General features: G+C 40.0%; 2 protein-coding genes across 10 annotated transcripts in view; one reads left to right on the forward strand and one right to left on the reverse strand.

Moving 5' to 3' along the window:
* LOC139621815 (centrosomal protein of 128 kDa) overlaps positions 1-4,338 on the forward strand; it is a 37,640-nt gene extending 33,302 nt beyond the window's left edge. Inside the window, exons 22-25 of one of the 2 annotated variants that reach the window (XM_071478682.1) lie at positions 842-919; positions 1,105-1,218; positions 2,690-2,798; positions 3,525-4,338. In XM_071478682.1, coding sequence (XP_071334783.1) covers positions 842-919; positions 1,105-1,218; positions 2,690-2,798; positions 3,525-3,598 — 375 coding nt within the window. In that variant the 3' untranslated portion in view covers positions 3,599-4,338. Of the gene's footprint in view, positions 1-841; positions 920-1,104; positions 1,219-2,689; positions 2,799-3,524 lie in introns of those variants that run through there. The other variant, XR_011691089.1, reaches the window with a different exon arrangement.
* An 11,757-nt stretch (positions 4,339-16,095) lies between these two features.
* The window catches only part of LOC139621818 (neurexin-3b), a 290,171-nt gene continuing 284,259 nt past the window's right edge, over positions 16,096-22,007 (reverse strand). For 5 of the 8 annotated variants that reach the window (XM_071478689.1, XM_071478687.1, XM_071478688.1 and 2 more), the window contains one exon: positions 16,096-19,050. In XM_071478689.1, the coding sequence (XP_071334790.1) occupies positions 18,065-19,050 (986 nt within the window). In that variant the 3' untranslated portion in view covers positions 16,096-18,064. Of the gene's footprint in view, positions 19,051-20,722; positions 21,308-22,007 lie in introns of all 8 variants that reach the window. The other 3 variants (XM_071478691.1, XM_071478690.1, XR_011691090.1) reach the window with 2 other exon arrangements.

A 22,007-nucleotide genomic window follows, 5' to 3' on the forward strand; every position in this document is an offset into this window, starting at 1 on the left:
CATATTTTATATGCAGTCCAATATTTCACATTCCTTTTTGTCATGCGGGAGGAGGTAAATAATATATAACAGTGCTAATAGTATCAGCTGTGCAGCCCTGTTATTTGGGCAGTACATCCCATTATCTGTGCAAATACTAAAGCATCAGTCAACTTCACAGAGCAGCTAAAGCCCACAGACAGCTGATCCAGCTGTGCAGCCGTCGTCAGTGATCATTGCCCTGCATGACCTTTGACCGGGCATGATGTTTTACTTCACTAAATGTTTTGTTTCATCGATTACTCCCTCCTTGCTTCTCTCACCTCTCTGTCCTCTGTCCTTTCACCCTCTCCTCGGTTTAAGTGCTGAGGAGCGATCAAAAGACACGTGAGGGAAAAGGAGAGGAAATTAAGGGAAATGGGATGATGCCCTAATATTAACCACCTGTATAATTCTGTATCATAATGTATAATTCTCCATCTACTGTTCATGTCTTGTAGTGTGCAGTGCCTTCTGCTTGCCACTGACTTTGTAATGTATAGTTCATGTGAGCCTTTACTTAATTTCTTTGTTTTAAAAATGATAATCATGAAAATCATTACACTAAAACAGTATCTGTGACCTACCGTCTCCTGCCCACGCTTCTTAGCTTTTCTCTTTCACTTCCAGGTTCATTATGTTGAGATTTTATGATTTTAGCACACATATATTGTATTGATTTCTCAGATAAATCTTCAAAGTTAGTCATGTTTGTAGTTGTTCTTGCACATTTAAATGGCTGCAATAGAGTCTAAGATGTGTATTAATATTGATGTGTTACTTGTGATACTTCTAATTTTCTGTGTGTGTCTTGCATTTTCAGAACACAAGAGTAGCTCTGGATCACTTGGAATCAGTTCCTGAAAGACAATGTCTTATGGAGAACTTCAAAGATCTGGAAGTGGGTTCACTGGATTTTTTTTTTGATTGTCTATTAACTTCAGTGTTTTTCCTCGACTATAATACCAGGCTGAAGAACATTTAGATGCCCAGGCTTCTGTCCTTTTGCTTGGTTAAGGACTGTTGTGTCTCTTGTGTCGTTGTGTTGTTGTGTGTGATGACACAGTCTCCATTTTGTGCCTTCAGGAGTCACAGCGGCAGAGGGAGATGGTGGAGCAGCGTTACACCAAATACAAAGAGATCGTCTGGGACCTGCAGCACCAGCTGGACGAGTCCAAACGCAGAATCCAAGAGTACAGAGTATGACACACACACAGACAATTGCAACTCTACTTTAGAAAAATGAGCTTTATAATGCCTTACAAGAGCTTGTACTCCTAAACAACAACCCACACTTTTTCTATTTCAGTCGCTAATTGCACTGCTTTGTTCCAACAGCAGCCGTTTGGATAAGGATAGCCTGACTTTGAGAGCCATTTATGAGTCTAGCTCGCCCACACTGGTGCCAATGTGTGCACCGCACCTAATTTGCAACTTGTATGAATAAATGAATAATTTCACATGCTGGTAATGCATGGCGGATGGACAGAGAGGGGCAAGCTCGAGCTGTGGCACAAATACAGAGTCAAACAAAAGCTGAATTTTACCAGTCACTGTTAATTGCTAGTCATCTTCTGAGTTATAGAGCAGTCAAGGGAGCCATCAAGACATCATTGCTGACAGCTGATTGCCATTAGCAGTATGCACCGTCCCCAAAACAGCCATACAGTCACTTTTTAAATGGTTTTAATCTGCCAGATTACCCCCTTGGTTTGCCAAATGACTCCTGTGTTGAGTGATAAGTGGCGATAGCATTATCTTAATAGCTGCTGCCCACTCGGGGTTTGTTTAAGGAAAAGCGATGAATGAAATGTCTTTACCAAACTTCCATATTGATCAGTCAGCAAGTCAGCAATGCCAACAAACAAACAACCCGTGCACCACATATAACAGTGGTTCTCTGCTTGAAACACTAGTCTGTAAAGCTGTATTCAGACAGCATTATTGTTGGGTCAGTGCTTGTCCTGGACATTACAGGACATCTGTCAAATTTCAAGAGACTGCACTGACTTGCAACAGAATCGCAAAATATTTAGAGATATCTTCAGGCTGGGTCACTTGAGCCTGCATGTTCACAAGCAAATAAATGTCTCTAAAAGAAGCTTGTATCATACATGGGTGCACTCACTTCCTGAACAGAATATTTTATTTATCTGTGGAACACTTGGGATGTCCAAACAAGCATTTTGGGGAAAAACCAGATTTAGTCCACAGCTCTCATTTTATAGTGCACTAAATTAGACTTTGTGTCGTCTCTGTGCTCTGTAAAGTGCAGCACTGTAAAACATACAAAGCTGCTCACATTGATGGATGTAGAGCGCCCAGGAAATGTTCACATTTGGAAATTAAGCCATGCAAACGTCACTGTCAGTAGTCATTGCCAGTCATTGGTTGGATAGTTATTAGACTGTGGCACAGGCATTTGGTCCATCTGTCACTGACGTTTGTTCATTCAGTTTGTTAAGTCTTCCCATCATCACATCATGAGCTGAATGTCATCAGACAACTCAAGATGGCAGTTGCCAGCATGTACGCTGGCGCCATCCTCAGGCTAACCCCCTACTGGTTGCTCTCCTTTTTTTAGATTTTTTTTCTGGTGTGTATCATTACAGCCTCACTGTTCTGCTAGTGCAGCTGTAGACTTTTAGTCTTGTGTCTACTTGTCTTCCAGGACGAGAGGACGGACACCACGTCCAGGAGCCTGAGACTGGCTGCTCTTTCTTCCTCCATCAAAGACCCCAGCACATTCCTTAGCAGCTCACTGATGTCCGACACACTGTGTGAGTATCCGTACTAAAACCTGTGTCCTGACAGCTTATCTATTGGCTGGTTTGATTGTTTTATTTTCTGCATTGCTGCATAGCTAGATCATTTGAAAATCTACACTTGTATCTTTAAACTTTTTGTACTATAACATCACAAATGGAAATCCAGCTCAGATTATGCACATCGATTTCTTAATCATTTTCAATCAAAGCCAGTATTTTAGGGACAGTTTTAACTGTGTATGTGTTTCATGTAGCTCTACCCCACACTATATCATCACTGTAAAGCTTACATAATATCTCGTGGTGAATTTCACCATGACACCCAGAGCTCAACTTGATTGAACTTTCCATCAATGCTCTGGATGTGTGTGTGTGCGTCTGTATCAGTGCCAGCAACTCACAGCCAGAATCAATTGTCGCACTTTCCTAAGCTGCTTACAGATATTTGGCACCGTGTGAGTGGAGCGTACTTTTCTGTGGCTTTGTGTCTGTTTTACCTCCAAGAGTGATGGTGTCCAAAACATATTTATGGCTGTTGAACACCACTGTTAATCCACAATACAATTATCACACATATTCATGACTGCTTTGGCAGTAACAGGTGGCACTAATCATTTAGGCTCTACTTTCTATTAGGAACACATTCATGGAACAATAGAAAGGAATAATAGACTGGGAATAGAATTGTTTTTCTTTGTTTTACCTTCCTTCTTCACTCGATCCATCTCTCTGCTGCAGCTCCGAGCAAACGCCTGACCAGCTCAGAGTTGGATGACTCTGCCGTCCAGAGGCCTAGACCCCTCACAGATTAGCTTCAACCTCAAGTGAACCTTTATCTGTATCTCTGCAAACCCAAACACATGGTGCTTAAAGCTGATTCTACCTGCCTGGTGTTCATCCAAAACAAAGAACAACTTGACTATCCTAGGAGGCCTTGCACTCGACACTAATCCACCTCGACTACCTCAAGCAGGCAATCACTGAGGGTGCTCGACAGCAGAGGGTGGGTGAGACTGTGAGATTTAAGAGAGATATTTTGAAGGAGGAAATCTGTTTGTACACTGTGAAGGAGGATATACTGTCCATGGTTTTAATGTTATTTATAAGAACCTGAACTGAATGTATGGTTTGGAAAAAGGTTTAAACCAAAATAGATTCACTGTTACATGTTATTTGCCATTATTCCCACATTTTAACTACTGTTGACCTTATGACCAATCTGTACTCTTATTATCATGCCAATGTGTTTGTGCTAAAATGATTTAGAATAGTTACTCTACACAAACAGAACTAACAGTGCCTGTATGCAGGTTATAAATATGCAGTTTTGTGTTGTTTTTTTACCAACAAACTGAATTGTCTTTATCATGAAGATGAGACAAATCTGTTGTTTTTTGTTTTACCACCCCTTTTAATGTATTGACCAATTTTATGACTGTTTTTATTTCATGCAGTATATATTTGTAAACAGAGACAATGAGCACAAATGGATGTCTATTTTATATGAAATGCTAAAATATATGCACAAAGAATAAATCCCCATGCAGCTAAATGTCTGTTTTTATAAGCACACTTGATGTCCCCTTCATTTCAGAGTGAAGTGTTTGCTTTGTAGCAGCCGAGAGACTCCAGCTACTCTCACTAGTGTATCTTTTGCATTTTGCTAAAATCCCTCATCGGAGAGAGCAACCTAAAGACACACAAAGAAAAATGTCCTCTTAATTTACTGCTCGACTTCAAAGGAGTAAACACAGTACCTGCTGTGTAAACATTTCTTAAAGTTGTACATTATCTTGTTTTAGCCGTATGTTTCGAGACTTTGTGCTGTTCTTTAGAGAGGTAATGTTGTACAAACTAAACCTGTAAATGCTCTCAGAACTCCTAATGTGACTGAACATGCTGGCAGACCACAAACTGATCAAATGTAGTAAAAGGTTAGAGTCAAAAAAACAACTGAATGCATCATTAAATAACGCATTAAATAATTAAAATGGGTGTAAAATGAAATAAAACTTTCAACAATCAGTTGGTTTAAAAAAATGCAAAAGGCATTTTTATCACAATGATGAAATAAATTTAAATGGAAGATAAATTTAAATAAATTATATTTCACTAGGTCATTTTATTTTCCCTTTCTCAACTTGGCACACATTTATCTATTTAATGTTTTTCCAAAGTAAACTTTACTGTTTAATTTTTTTTCCCCACCACAATTTTATGACTACATGATGATGGGTGTATCCATGCATGCTCAGAGCAGCTGTGTAATAGGCTACTTTTGGGGATAAATTTCATTCTAAAGACCAGTTATTTGGGTACGGCTTGTCTGACTGGGGATAAAAGCCATGTCCCCTATTGAGAAGAAGTCGATTTTAAGGGTTTAGGGAAAGTTTCCAGGAATTGAAAGTAGGAAAAATGTGTATAAAGTGGACCCTAGAACAACATCTGTCTGTCTCTGCGTTTGTGGTTTTAACAGCAGCAGAGAAATGGAGGAGGCTACATGGTTAGCTTAACAAAACACTGGTGGCCAAAGACATGTAACACCAGCCTGTACAGGTAGCAACCCAGCCGAACTAACGCTTCTCACAAAACTATCAGCCAGTGCACAAAATGTTAATCATCCAGAAACTGCACTGCAAACTGCGGCAGCATCACTGTGCTAACTGATAACTAACATTAGTTACTTAGAGGTTTTTAGTGTGGTCTGTTTGACATTGAGAAAACATTTATGTTACAAAATGACATGCATACTGCGTAAATTTCTTTAAATGATTAGCGTACACTGGCTGCTGCAGTTTTATGACGAAAGTTAGCTTTAGCTGAGTAGCTAGCTGAAAAAGCAGTTTTTTGTTTTGTTTTTTAAGTTAAGCTGGTTAGACACACAGAAGGAATTGACTAAATTACATGATGAAAAATATTCACTACAATATTAAATTTGCTTAAGAATTTGAGCCTCAACGTAAACTGCCCACTGTCTTTATAGTGCCTTTGTGCTATTTCTGTGCTTGATGACTCTCCCAAAATTATCGATTACACCACTTGGTAATAATTTCAGCTTCACTCATTGCAATCATGTTTCTCTTGAGAAGCGTTTTAGCTTTTAAATCTGAAAATAAACATACAAATTTATCAAGCTAAACTTCTCAAAGGAAATATGCTTCATGCACCCTTTCCTAAATCCAAGCTTGTGGGGTTTTGGAGCTTTGTGTGTGCCAGCTGTACAACACAAATCCTCTTCTTTAAAAGCTTATGCAGGTGTCTTTTGTACAGCAGCCTGTAATATTCAAAGAGAAGGGGGGGGGGGGGGGGGGAACTTAAATCGAAAGTTGTCTTCCTCATAAAAATGAAAGCTTAGAAGACTTTAGGCATTTCTGAGCACACTTCAGTACTAATGTGGCGTCTTCATCCTCTGAAGAAGCAGCACTGTTATCTCTTTAACATCATTTTCAAAAAGGCTTATTTTTAAAATAAGTTTTTGTTGGACTCAATGAAGGCAGGAAAAAAGGTGTTTCACACAGTCCAGGCGATTACGAGTCCAGTCTGACAAAACGCGTCTGTGATTTATGAAGCAGCATCCAGAGGAAAGCAAAGCTCAACCAAGCTTAGAGCAAAAATGAGCTGCGAAGCTGTACTAAGCCTTCGCTCAATCCATGTTTCCCCTTTAAGTACTGGTTCTAAGCACATTTGGAAAGCTGAGGTCCAGAGGAAAAACTTACTGAATGACTGCACTTGTTTGATGACTTCTTAAACTTCAGTGCTTTAGTGCTAAATGAGTCAATAGATAAATGTAAAAATCTAAACACCGAGGGACGATGAGGTCTCAACCACTCCAGAAAGTCTAGCAGATAATCAGGAGTATAAAATTGAAAATTCAGGATCGTTTTTGCTGTGTAACTCCTATTAAAGTCAGATGAGAGCAGAGTCTCAGTTTCAGCAATGAGATTTGTTCAAATAAGGGATCAAACTTATGCTCAGATTTAAATTTGAAGATCATGAGCAGTCAAAGTTTTGCTTCCCCTGCCTCTCATTCATCATATATTCACATTTGTTTAAATGAATAACATTTAGCAGGTTCTGTCAGAGCTCACACACACACACACAGAGACAACACTGGCTCCCTAATGTCCTTCTTTATACTGTAACTGCGTCCCTAGGAAAGTGTCTGCTTATCTAAGCTATATTAGGTTGCAAAACACATGCAAACTCATAGATCAGCCCTGCTGCTCCCTGCAGACTAGTTTCCCCATTTACATTCTGCCCCATCATTAGTCCAGCTTTACTCCACTTTGTCAGGTTGAGAGATGGTAATGAATAAATTCAGAGGTTTCCACTGGTTTGTGTTTGTATTTTCCAGCAGAGGAAAATACAGCCCCCTACCTCAAAAAAAAAGGAGTCTGTAATCTGCATTTGCACAAGCATGAGAAACTTAACACACATCTATCTGAGCTTGTCAAAATAAATTGCCGCGTGACAGTCAAAGGTATTTAAAATGTGCCAGAAGTATGCAGATCTATACACAAGGACTCAGAATGATTCTTCCCCTGCCTGAATGAATGCAGAGAGACTGAGGGATCAGGTCATTAGCAGGGTGATGCGTGTTCAGAGCTGACAATCATCACACACAAACATGTGCCAGAGCATATTCGGACACACAAGCATCCTTTCTCAGAACCCAGCCACATGTATTGTTGCGTGACTAACATAAGAAGGTTCGCATGTGTCGCCTACCCTCAGCTGCGCTGTGCCCTCGGTGTGTCTCAGCTCAACTCTCCACCTTTGCACCACCGGCGTCCCTCAGGTGTGTCGCATCGGTGGCTAATTACAGCCCTGTTGTTTCTGCCTTGATTCCACCTCAACACAATGGAAGCTAACAGGATTTAGTTTGTGGTGCTCACAGCACTGAAGAATTATATTCTATATTTAACAGACTGTTACTTTAGTAGAAGTACGTCCAGTGAAAAGTTTGACTGTTCTGTGAATTACTCAGTGTGACAAGCTTCACGTTGAGTTTGAAGGTTCAGCGATGACCTTAGAAATATCAGTTTGGCCAAAAAACACCCAAAAATTCCCAACATTAGCGTTTCCAAAGCTTTTGGCCACATCTCATGACTTTCTTCAGCAGATAGATTTGCTCAGTTGTCATGGAGACGGTCTAGTTGTCATCAAGTGACCTATGCTTGGAATATTGGTCACGTGATAACAGGTATGGGGAGAGACTGTAACCTCTGTCTCTGTTCAAGGATGGTCTCTGATGCTGAATGTGAATGGCCTCCTTGATCTTTTACCGACCCTCCACTGCCTCCTGGTTGATGTCTTTGACCCCTTCCTTCTCCTCCTGTTACCATCTCCATGACAACTAAGCAACTCTGTCCAATGAGAAAAGCCATGGAATGTAGATGAAAACTTTGGAAATACCAAGTAAGTTGTGTTGAGAATTTCTTTTCTATTTTCTGTCGTATTTCTGTGTGTAATGTAATTTTTATCCTGTCCTTCAATTAACAAGAATGAAATTCCATTTGTCTCCAGTTTGCTGTGATTGCAGGAGAAAATTTCTGTCACATATCTTAAAACGTGGGCCAGTGGAACGTGGCTACATTCCAATAGGGATAAAAAAAAAAAAAAATAAATAAATATATTAATAAAGATAATTTAACTTTAGATATCTCCACAGGAAATTCAGAATATTGGGTCAGCTATGTAACAGTCAATGTTTAGCTCAAGGGCACCATGGCAGGATGTCTAATTTTAAACCCCTGTCACAGTGGAGACACAATAAGACCACCTGAGCAAGCGAAGCCTGTCACACAATGTGCACATACTCATGCAAACATGCACAAACCCTTCCTCAAAAATCCAGTGGTTCCTAAAGTCAAGGCTCATTGAATATTACCCCACTAAAACGGCTATTAGTAAACACAGCAACCCCTTAGCGTTGCCTCTGCCTCTCATAGCCAATCAAACAGCGATGGGGTGTTTGCAACTGCTGCTTACTGCTGTTGTGGCACTGGCATAAGCCTCTGCAGCCGTCTCTGAGGCTGATTCCCATTAGAACAAACCTATTTGGCTTGCATTACAAACCCATTCAATCAAGCAACCATGCTCTGCTTTTTCGTTTAAGCCCGGAGGCTGAGAGTGTATCCAGCCGCTGTCGTTCAATAAGTGAATGGGTTATTGCAGCTGAGTCTCCGTATCAACCTCATTTTCCTCTGGGCTTAGAATAAAAAAAAAACAAAAAAAACATGTTTTTTGTGCTATTGTTGTGCAACAATCTGTATTTATAACCCACTTTGAAATAAGATAAAGTGCTGCACACTGTGTTTTCTCATGGAATATGCAACAGTCACGGGTGAGTAGGGTGATTTCCATGTTTGATGGCAGACAGGTGTGGAGGAGCAGCCATTCAGCCTGACAATCGTGCTGCCAGAATGACCTCTCCTGGCACTGTGAGCGGGAGCCTCTTCACACCCTTTATGCCACACTCGAGTGTCATCACTTGTGAGGACCTGTGCTAAATCACATGGAGCAGCTCTACCTATCCTCACGACAACCAGATGGTGACGGTTAAAACCCAGGTGTGAATTTACTTGAGTGATGTGGCTGAAACAGTCACAGATTTCAGTGTCGTTAGTTTATCACTTATCACTCACTGCATCATATGAATATGCGATTACCCTGCAGAGGGGGATAAGGGTACTGACTCAGGCCTCCAGGCAGAGTCTAAACATCTCTTCATAATCCTCTTGTGTACATTTCTAATTAGCTTATTATACTTTTATTTCATACTGTGTTGATTTTGAAACTGAGTTTGGATGAAATCTACAAAACAAATGAAATGAAACCTGCTCTGTGCAGCTGCTGTATTGTCTGTGACCAACTGGAGTCAGCAGGGATAAAATTTGGCTGGCCGAGACAGATTTGAGCAGCTGTGGGAAAATTATGGTAAAAACAGGTGCAGTGTAGAGTTCAATATTATGAAGGCCGAGCCAAAAAACACCAAATTTCAATTGGACCGGGGCAGTTGATGGGAAGGTTAATGTTGGATGTTGATTTAAGTTGTGGGTAGACATGAATGTTTAGATGAAATAATGGTGGTATGGGATCAGGACACTGAGAGAGAAAGAGAGCAGTCACCTCCTGCACGCAGAGCCATTTAATTCCTATAATTCCTAGCTATCTGTATGTAGCATTAGCTGCACCTGCATTTACAAATAAAAAAAGTTAACACCTACATTTACAAATGATTGGCAGTTAAGTTTAATACATGTTTTTGCACCTAAAACTATCATTTATGGATGTTATGTTGCACCTTGTGATGCTAAAGAGACTTTCTGTTGATATAGCTGATTGCTTTAGATGGGATGATGCTAACAATGTTGGCAACTTATTCATCCATTACTACTAGCAAAGTAATTTAACTCCTCTCCAGAGGTGTTTTAAACAATGTAAAAATAAAAATACTTAGCTACAATTAATATTTTCTTTAACATGATTTTCCAACATAAAAAGGCAAAAAGAAATTGAAAGCTAGGGCTGGAAATAATTCTGCCTCAACCACATCCACTGCGTGGTCTGGGTTGAAAGGTGGAAGAGCAGAGCACATGAAGAACGTAAGTGTTAGAGGAAACATAAGAAAGACCTGACGACTAGAAGACGTATCAGAACGTTAAGTGTACTTATTTGTTAACTTGTAACTGGCAGTGGCTGACACAGTGTTGTGGCTGTGCAAATGCAAATTCTTGCTGTCTGTACTGACTGAAGTTTTCGGTAACCGGTGAAAGAGCAGACAATATCAAGATGTTTAGTGTTAGAGGAAACATCAAAGAGGCTCAGCCGCATGTTTGAGCCTTAGTCAGGCCAAGACTCAGATGAGGAGTTTGTTGTGCACAAAAATTGGTGATGAGGGGACATATAAGAACAGTTAGTGCGGTTAGCATCTTTTATTACAATGTTAGTGTTTGTGCTAGTGCAAACTCTCACTCTCTGTTCTAACAAGGTTTTGGGGTTTACTCTGATTGTCATCAGAGGAGTGTTTTCATGGTGCGAGCAAGTGGCACCCCACTCCGTCACCCATTGGTTTGTGAACTGCCGTTTTGAAGCCTTGAGTTTGTAATTTGCCCGTCGCCATCTTGGTTTTTTAAAACCACAAGAAACCATATTTGAATGTGAAGGTGGAGCTGCTCTGTATCCCCTCTCTCTCTATCCTCATTTTCAGGCAGGTTGCTGTGTGTGGTACAGTCTGTCAATCACAAGGTAGCCACACCCTAATGCATAGCCTGCTTTATTTTTTATTTTCCTGGAAATGGGGCCATAATTTAAAAGGAACATCATGTTGTAATGAAGAAGCTTGACACTAGTGATTGAGACCATAAACTCATTAGGAAAACGTTTTCTGAGGTAATGAATCAAGTCAGAATTAGAGCCATTTTCCCATAGACATCAATACTTCAATACAATCGGACTTCTGTTTGCAACCAGTGGAGTCGCCCCCTGTTGGTCATTCGACAGAATATAGGTTTAAGGCACTTCCACATTGGTTTCACTTTTCAGACCTGAAGTCTACATCCATTTTATATACAGTCTATGGGTGCAACACAATTTAGTGAATCACAAGTTTGAAACTTGCTAGCCGCTTAGAACTTAGGAAGGAATGAGAACACAAACCTAGTGACAGATTTACGAATGGCTGGTGCAGCCTAATGCTGGTAGTGTATTTCTGTGCGCCTATAAATCTTGTTTCACCTGCCAGAACCAAGCTAAGAGCCATTCAATTCAACCAGATGGATGTTTTTTAAAGTTTTATATAACTTGGCAACTCCATTAATAACAGATTGTTATTTGCTATGACTGACTGGCAGGAGACAAAAGGCCTCTTTAAGTAGTAAATATGGAGTGTCTTTTCAGGAGGAAAGTCACCTTTACAAGCATCACTCATATCTCACTGCTTATGTCTCATTGTTTGAATTTTCCATTTTTGTCAATCATTATCACGTCTGTGTCCAAAACATTTAAAATCCATGATGTGATGTTATGAACTCAAACTGATTTGAGCTGCACACAGAACCCCCATTAGACAGCCTCAACAATTATCTGCCACCATCACTTACGATCAGATAACATTTACCGCTGGTTTTGCCGCAGTCACCTTCACAGCAGTTGAGGCGGTATGAAGTTCACTTGCCTTTTTTCCCCTTCCTGGGTCCAATCTCGCCTCAACTCTCCATCTGGTCTAAACAGGCAGGGCTGGGGCCGACCTGTGGGCTGCCTGGGGGCCCTGGGGGAACGGAGCTGCTACTGAGATTCTCATTGCTTCATTGGGATTCTCACTGGATCCAATCACCCTGTCAAGCTTGGATAGGAGGCCTGTCTGTCTGGTAAACGCACAAACACACACACTCGCTCAAACAGAGTTTTGAACAACGCTCACTGACACATACAGATGGAGACAGACACATACAGTATAAATGTGCACCCACGTACTCATGCACTCTCCAGCGGTATAATACAAGCTCTGTCTTGATCCTCACAGGCCTGTTGATGCTCTTGACTGCAGAACAATAGTGAAGCAGTGTTTTAGTGTGCAGCTCAGGCTCGCTCCTGCATTTTGCATCCCAGTCTCATCTGGGCGAATGAACCTGCTTTTTTTTTTTTTTTGTTCCATTTCAGTGATAATCAATTCAAAGATATGGAAATATTACTCTAATGTCTGTAAAATTAAAACACCAAGGAGATTCACTTTGAGAAATTGCTCAAAATTACGGTATATTTTGGTGCTTGTGGAGGTTTTATAAAAAAAAAAAAGTAAAAAAAGACTTTTTGAGCATATGCTCTGACATTCATTATGTATGGCAACAAATACCCTCAAGACTGAAACGCTGAGCTGCCAGACTTGGTCCCTAGATGGCACTGTGTCCTCTAGACGAGAGAGCAGCCCTGCTGTTTATCATGCAGCTGTGACAGCCTGTAAAAGCTTTTGTCAGTGGAACTGAAGATTTAGAGCCCAGATTAGCGCATTCATATCTTGGCAGTTAATTAGGGCTGAGGAGCTAACTGAAAGCTTTGGCTGCTGAGTGATGGAGCGGAAGAATAAGAAGGAGGTGTGCTCCTCGCAGAGAGACACAAAAGTGAATTAAGTGCACATATATACACCTGACTATTCTGCTAATGCATCACTGTGTGCACCCACTGAGATGTATGAATATGAATGCATAACCCACACATGTGCAACCACTTTTTTTTTTTTTCGGTGAACTTTGATGTGGCGTGCCTAATGTGCACACATGCCTACACACACAGACAAGAGAAACACACATACTTCTTTTTGAGGTCTGCACATGTATGTATGTATGTGCCCTTCATAATGCTGGAGTTAAGGTCAGCGGGCTCATATTTTACCTGTCAGGACAGATCACCATCGCCTTCACAGCTGCTTTGCTTCGGTCCCTGGAGGATGTAGCATCTCTCCTGAATCTTTACTGGAGAAAAAACTACAATCTATACAGGAGAGCCATAAAATGCTACAGCTGCAGACACTCCCTTTGCTCGGTGCTTTACAGCGTCCTGCCTCGGTGTAGGGAGCAACAACAACAGATTTCATCTGTAATCAGTGACAGAGCTGATGTATTGCTCTTATAAAGCCGCTGTTTATTTGAAAGGAAAAACATGCTATAAATTGTTTAAGTGGAATTAACCAGTTCATTAGCTGAAGTAAAATTTCATGACAGGTCAACTGTCAGCCTTTAAATGTGTGAAAGGGAGCCGAGCTGCTCCCTTGTTGGCGTACCAGAGACCTTATACAGGGCGAAGGCAGAGCTAATGCAGTCAAATGCACACAGAAATCCATTTGGAAAAGCCATTAGCAAATGTAAATTGTTTTTCTGTCAATTAAGATATGAATTATCCAGCCGACATCAGCGGGATTGATGTAATCTACTTTTACTAATTTGACTAAAAGGAAAAGTAGTTGCTACACATAAAATCTAATCAATAAACTTTGTCAGCCAACAACTGTGTAAGCAAATGGGTTGTGAATTTCAAATGGATACGTTTCCTCTGCTGGCACCCTGCTGGTATAAATTTGAAAGTGACTAATGGTTGTGAAAACGGCAATACCTCACTGTTTCAGGGTTTGTGCGAGGAAGCTTACAGGAGCTAAATGTAGACCTGCATTCCCTTTTTCAGCATTAACACAGCTCTTGAATTAATTGCAAAAATATATTTATTTGCTATTTGAAAAAATATCTCGCTCGACTACAATGCTTTTTTAAATTCTTTGACTCACTTTATGCTGCAGTTACCTTCCCTGGTGCTTGTTTTTGTTTTTCTCCTCTCTTGATGTTAAGTGCCTCATAGAATTTGCTTTTTATTTTAATCTCTGCCCTCTGCACCGTGGAAAAGGCCAATTACTTTTCACCAGGATGTCATAAAAAGCAGCTTTCTTTATGTACAATTAGACCGAGTTTCATATTCCAGTGTAATGTGAATGAAGCTAAGTGTCGCAGACAGATTCTCCTGATCACAAATCAGCTCTGACAGTTCAGAGATAAAGGCAGAGAAGTTCTACCCCGGTGCACAGTGAGCTGCGGCTTGAGGCTCAATTTACAGAAGACCAGATAAATATTGAGTGATTCCAAAAAGGGCAGTCAGCTTAGAAAAGAACTAATCAGAGATAGCAAACAGCCTCACAGCTTCACATTCCTCAAGCTCTGAAATACCTTAAAATGAGACTGTGTGATATTAGTATTCTGTCGGACAAAATGCAGCAGCAACATATTTGGTCAGAACTGAATTAAGACTCTGACATGCTGTACATCCAATTTAACATAGGAAAAAAAGATTGTGCAGTGAAAATGTAAAAGTCCTGAGAAAGCGGCCTATTGAATTTGCTGTAAGAACAAACATCAAGTTAAATTGTTGGGCAGCCACAGTTAGCCTAAGCTAAAGTTAAAAAAATAACTTTACCGTCTGATTTTTGCCTAGCTGTTAATGAAAATGAAAAAGTCCACGTATTTAAATGAAGCAGTAACTAAAACCAGTCATAATGGAGTGAAAATTGCTAGGTCAGGTCCTGATTGCTAAATTCCTGCTAGCTAACTAGGTAAATGAATAAGATTTGGTGATGTTAAGCTACTTTTAGAATGCTTATTATATTCAGCAAATTGTAAATTTAAGTATTTTATTGACCTCCATATAAATATTATATATAAAGGAACGCTTGTTCCTTTAGCAAAGGAGAGATATAATAATTTCCTATATGGGTTGTAAATAAAGCTGATTTCTCAAACAAATTTAAAAAAGTAAACAAGAAAGCTTAAGGGACACATTTTGTTAATAGATTGTATAGCTGCATAGCAGAGGGGTACTACAGAGTTCAGCGACTCCCTCTACATACAAGTAGAACCATTGTTAATATGACATTATTGATTATAGCATTTTTGCTAAATTGCACTGCCCCTGTAGTTTCTGGTGTCTGCCTTTAGGGTGCTACTGCAGTGAGATGAAGTGTACAAGGACTGACTGTCATTACTTGCTAAAATTAATGTTGTTTTGTTACACATACATTTTTTTTTATTGTGTTGCCTTATGCAGAACAAATTTCCACACATTTTTGGTGAAGGACAAAAAAGGAATATTGAAATGTGGGTCTGCCTCAGAATGTAAAAAAAGAAAAAAAAAAAACAGTCCCCACAGTGGAACGAATCCCTGCTGGCCTCCTTGTTCCCATTGCCTGTGGCAGGATGAATGAGTTAATATGTAGTCATTGTACGAGCTGGATATACTCACACACGCTGCTCTGATATCCTACATCAATGGGCTATTGCAAGTTAATGACCAGCTCTGTGAAGGCCCATTTGCACGAAATATGGACAGTGTAAAAACGAGGTTGGAAAGCAGGTGCTGCTGCCATTGAGTAGCTCATAACGCGGCCATATGGTTGTGGAGAATCTCATTTGACTGCACACTCACTGAAAGACCTGACTCTAAAGAAACCCAAAGCCATTCCTCTGTTGTTGTGAAGACTCTGGACGCTCTGATAACCGTTTTCTCCCCTCATTTCTTTTTTCTCTTGTTGCATCAATGAACAGTGTATGAATTAGCATAATCATCTAAAGGTAAATGATAGTGTTGAGCTACTCTGCTCTGGACTTCATTTGAATAGAAATGATACCACTTTTTAGTATAAAAGGAAATCACTGAAGTGATAGCAAATGGATGAGAAATTCAGGTTTCGGTGAACAGTATTCTGCGTAGATGGTTCTGTATCTCCATCTCCTCCCAGTGTCTTCTCCCCCGCAGTCTAACATCCAAAAAGTTTGGGAACAACATTTTTTTTTATTTCTGGGAATTGTTTGGAGTCAAAGGAGCATAAGACAATAATAATTAATTGGTCAAAAAAGCCAAGTACCAACACAAAAAATGAAAGTGAACAGACACACTGACTGATTTTGCATGAAAATGAATGAGAACAAATAACTTCAGCAATAAATAATGACATAAAAAAAAACCAACATATTGCCGGAAGATAATGTCATAAAAATGAGACATAAAATTAAGCTACACAATAACAGAAAAAACCCCCAAAAAAAATCAAATGCAAAAAGACAAGCTGAGCAGACGAGAACACTGACGTCACAGATAAAAAAATTAATCATAATAAGAAAAGAGAGAAAAAAACACCTGTAAGTCAGTAAGGTGCTAGCAGTAGATCTCCAAATCCATCATAATCTGTCTTTATTCTCTTGTTCTATTTTTTTTAAATTTCCAATAAAAAAATAAATAACATGATGAAAGTAATTTCAGAATAGGAGGAGTCCCTAATACAAGATCTGAGGGAGGCATTTTCTATTTGACTTGACAGCTTCCAATGGTCAAATATTCATGCGACTGAAGAGAAACACCATCCAGAGAGACTAGACTTCTAATCTAACAACATTTGCTCCTGCCTAAACAAATGTTCCTGTGCACATCATTTTTTATCTCCAGGCGTTCCTGGCAAAAGAATAAAAATGATTTTTTTGTCATGTTGCTACAGCAGAAAAATCAAATCAAATGGTCCGTCTATACAAGAAGAGGGTTTAAAAAAAAAACCTGAACAGAAACTTGAATTTTCTGTACAATATTGACCTGCAAAGCACAACGGCTATGATGTAATAAAATATGTAAACATATTTGCTGTTTTTGACACAGTCGTCTGTGACAACAGATAGGATCACACTTGTTCACACTGGAGTAAGTCTTTAGCCTGGATTTTTTTTCTTTTTTAAGATTGCAACAATTAAATCTCAGCCGAACACAAATTATGATAATGCATTTTGCCACAGCATCTCTCAGGAAATGTAAAGGAAACTGGATGAAAAAAAAATGAAATGAAAGAAAAGAAAAATGCTATCAGAGATTGTAAAATTCAGAGAAATAACAATGTGTTGTGCAATTTGCCTGGTGGATCCACTTTTGCACGCTTGAACACCATCTAGAATTTGGATGCCATGCAGAGCAGTCCAATCCTTAGCTGAGACATGAGGGAGAGAGAGGGAAATATTGAGATACATTACTGTATCACATCCTGCTGAGCGGTCACTGAGCACTGCCTAGTCAACCCTAGGACATCATCCTTCAAAAAAAAAAAAAAAAAGATCCAAAATAAATAAATAAATAAATAAATGAATGAATAAATAAAAAACAAACAAAAAAGAAATAAAAAGACAGCTTTAAGTTTACATATACTTTACCTCACATCGCATCCATGAAAGCTACATTTAATGAAACCATTTGTAATGCAAAATCATGTTTTGACTTCCAACTTTCCCGACAATCATTGTTTCTTGAGGTCCCTCACTTACACAGATGCCAGCACCACGTCACATACACCTCACATGCATGCTCAGAATGGCTGAAATGACAGTGATCGTATTTTACAGGGTTACAATGGACAAGGTCATTAGAACTCCAAGGATCACACACCTCTTGACAGTCACTTGGGGTAGTGTGGATGTTAGCGATGTTATTCACACTGCCAAATGTCTCCAGCAGGGACTTCTTAAAAAGGTCCACGCTGAGTCCCGGTGAAGTTGTACTGCATTGTCTCTCTGTAATGCTTACAATAGTAAGTGTGCTTCCATAAGCCAAAGTTCTTCTGTAAATGTCTCAGTGACTCAGTAAGTCTTGAGTTCTCAGGAGGTTTTATCCTTTTTAAATCACAGTTGCCAATATGGTACTGTCAAAATGTTTATAACTTTGTTTCAAACAGTTTATTTTTTATGTGTTGGGAAATGACTTGATTTCTATACATAATATTCCTTGTCCTTGTCTTTCGGTCTCTTGCTACTGGCGCTGCCTTTGGCGCTGCCACTGGGTGTTTTATCCTTCACCACGGCGCCATTGGTTTGCGCTGAGTTGCTGATGTAGTTGCGCGTCTCGTCCACCTGGTAGGAACCCTCGTCCCTGTTCCTGTACTTGTACATGGCGTAGAGGAGGATGAGGATGCAGAGGGCAGCGGCTGAGACAATGCCTACCACCATCCCCGTTGTACTGCTGGATTCTCGGATCACCTCTGAGGCCCCTGGGGGCACCCGCCGCACCACGCCAGGCACTGTGGGCAAGGCCGCAGGCACCGTGCGCAGCATGGGCGAGGTGATGAAGGGGCCCCGTGGCTTGGTGCCGTCCAGATCGAAGGACGTGGGCAGGGGAAGCAGGACTATGTCCGGCTGTGGGGGTTTTACCTCGCGGTTGTTCATTTTCCCGGCGGGCAGCTTGGGTGGCGTGTCTGAGGGGACTGCCACCGGTGGCGTGCCCCGGAGGTCGGGTAGAGGCGAGGTGGGTGTAGTCCTACCTGCCTCAGAGGCTTTGCTAGGCCTCAAGTCCTTGGCCTCCCACTTGGGTGCGAGGGCTTTGTAGCCACCTTCATAGGCCGATGTGGTCAAGATCTTATCTGTTACCAGGGAGAAGGTCGTGTAAAAATCTTCATCGTCAGTCGGGGGCAGGCTAGAGTCGAAAGCTTCGCCAGAGCCAAACCCCGAAATCACCATGCCATCATCATCATCATCATCACCATCATCACCACCATCACCATCATCACAATCATCGCTGCCTCGGTCCGACAAGCAAGGTACCCCCGCCTCAGTGGCCATGGCCAAGGATTCTTTGGTGGTCTCAATAATGGTGAGGACGGGACGGAGGGTTGGGGGAAGGGGGATGAAGGGAGAACGGGTGGATACAGAGGGGATGTCTATGGGGTCCTCGACTAGCACGGGGATGACTAGCTCCCCTCCTGGAAAGTAAAGGAAAGAAACAAACACCAGTCAGAGGGCAGAAAGTCTTTCGTCAGCAAAGCAAGAAGCAAACACCAAAAGAACCGGTAACCAAAAAACGTAAAAAGCAAAGCTCAACATAGGGAGGAAAGGAACTGAAGATAAACAAAGAGATAAAGAACAGAAAATACTATACCAGTGCAAAAACAATGAAACTCAGAACCAAACAAGACCCAAACTGAAAGAAAACAACAGCCATAAATAAAGTATACATTGCATCAAAAGGCTTTGAGGGATGCACAAGGGTGAGCCACAATAAACTGACCACTCATACATATCCTACATCTTGGCAGTATGCTTTATCAGAGTTACATCTCTACTGCACTATGAACTAGTCATGGTTATTATATGTTCTATGTGCTGCATGTTAATTCAGAATTGATCAGTGTGAATTACTATATGTGTATATTCCATAGAGTTTTGGTCCTTTATTTAGCTTTATCTGATAATTCTGCATATTTCCCCACATAAACTGAGGCTTTTAAGAGGCTTGTTTCATTTATCATATCAAATGTAAGTCCTTTTCAGTCTATTCAAAAACTCTAAATACCAAAACATGCGCTCTGTGGGTAAAAAGAAGTATTAGCAATTGTTTGCAATTCAAGTGCAAGCCAGTGGACCTGAAAGCAAGTTAACTAAGTCTGAAATGAGAAACTTGTTTGTAGGTTGTTTCATATAGCTGCTCAGAAAGAGGCACTTTTTAACCCTGCTGACCTACATGAGCGGACAAATACTAACAACGCCAGCATCATAAAGCTGAGAAACAACAGAAAACTTATAAGGGAAAGGTAATGTTTATGGACTGGAAGTGCTCCAAAGTCAAAAAACATTGTTTTGAGCCTCTTAAAAACCTGACTGGTACTTGAGGTCTAACAGAGGGTGACACATTGATCTAAAAAAGAAAACTGTCAACACTCACAAGTTGTCCTGAAAAACTGAGGGAACTGTTCTCTCTCAGCTTTAGTAGGCTCCCCTATTTGCCCTAGCCTCTTGCCTTTTGACCCCTATAGTCACCACAATGGCACAAAGTCACCGGGCAGTTCAGTGACACCTGAATGTTTGCTGATTTGTACCGTTTGATGGAAGAATCCTGCTTGTAAGATCGTTGCGTACTTCATTTTAGAGAGAGATATTACAATATGATTCATCAAAGTGTCAGACTCAAGGACCTAAAAACATTTCCACGTTCACCCATTTATACTTTTATACTTGATGCCACATGCTTTATTGATTAAATCTAATGTTTAAGCACTAAAAAAGAATTTGAAACATTCAGATGTCTACTGAAGCTGCTTATCCTCTTGCCAAAGTGGCTGGTTTGTACATTGCAAAGGCTCACAAACAGGGCACTATAAAGAGATGCAAACCTTTTGGAACAATAAAGAAAAAGAACACAACAGAAACGAAGGAAACCAAAATAATAATTAAGGCATTGCAAAAAGAGTTCAGAGTTAGAGCAAACATTGTAAAAACATTCACAAAGTAAAGCCACAGATAGAGCTATCCAGAAAGGGATTAGTAATAAGTAAGTAGAAAAAACAGGTAAAAAGAAAGTCAGCTCGGAAAATCATAAAAGCCTACAAAAAACAGTTTTCAAAGGAAGAAAGCATACCATCAGTTTTGTCAACTTACATCAACAAATTGCCCGCATGATTTTGGCAGGAAGAAAAAAAAAATTTACAAAAGAAAGTTGTGTAAGAATGCCTTTGGACAAGTTAGGTTAGTTTCGTTTTAACAATTTCTGATTAATTAGTATATATTTCTCTTTTTAGACAGGATGGTACAGGGAGGCAACAACACATACATCCACACATCATGACATGAAAAATAATCTTCGCCATTCTGTTCAGGATATCTTTTTTTTTTGTTCTTTTGATAATCATTTAATTTTTTTATAAAAAAGAAAACTGTATATCTATAATTCTTGCTTTGATAGATAAGTTTCTTCATAAATATCTACAGCCTGATTAGATGACTCTCTCTTTTTTTTTTTTTTTTTTGCTCGACTTTAACATGTTCATCAGTAATGAACAAATGGATGACTGTACATATCTTAGAATCTCTACGTAAAGGGTTTGGGAGCAGGGAATGTGAGACGGGGTGGGACCTATGAACATACTAGGAAGGAAATGACATAGATGGGGGTGAACGTGTACATCAGTTGCCATGTCCATGTAAAGGCGGCACGAAGCGGTCGGGCGGCATTAGAGCTTTTGGCTGTAAGGAAGGGATGGGGATATACAAACAATGAGCATATACATGCCCATCTACAAAAGAGAACAGCACTCTCAACACTGACAGTTTTACAAACCCTAAGCTGCAACTTCTTTGCCATGCACAAAAATTAACCGACTCATTCATTGATTAAATCCAAATTTCAATCAGATATAGCTATTGTCAAATAACAGGAGAATATTAGAGATCAGCATAGAAACAGCTTGGAACAGTTTTCACAGATAGTGGTGAGGGTCTACTTTGGAGGTAGCTTCTCTTTTTTCTCTATGAAAGCATTAATTTGAAATTCCAATACAGCTGCATTGTTTTGACATCCAATCTTAAAAACCTTCTGCTGTTCATTAAATAGCAATTAATTCATAGAGAAAAGAGGAAGTTTCATTCTAATTAGGGAAAAAAAAATCATCAAAACATTGGCAATAGTGATTCTTAGCAAATTAGCAGATAGTTAAAATTTGAACATTTTCAGAAAAGAAACAGAGATACACATATATGTGTTTTAACATATATGTACAAAAAGACAAAAATAAAACAGATTAGCAAGCAAGAAAGTAAGGCATTAAATTTCTCACACTATAAAAGATGAACAACCAGAAAGCACACACTGAGGCAGACAAAGAGAGGGGGACAGTTTATAGGCAAAGTGTCACCACCTTCACTTAACTAATAATAAACTCTTTAT

The sequence above is a fragment of the Trachinotus anak genome, unplaced genomic scaffold (genome assembly GCF_046630095.1).
Source record: "Trachinotus anak isolate AG129_WGS33_773 ecotype Australia unplaced genomic scaffold, CSIRO_AGI_Tana_v1 ptg000005l, whole genome shotgun sequence".
In the NCBI taxonomy this organism is placed as follows: Eukaryota; Metazoa; Chordata; class Actinopteri; order Carangiformes; family Carangidae; genus Trachinotus; species Trachinotus anak.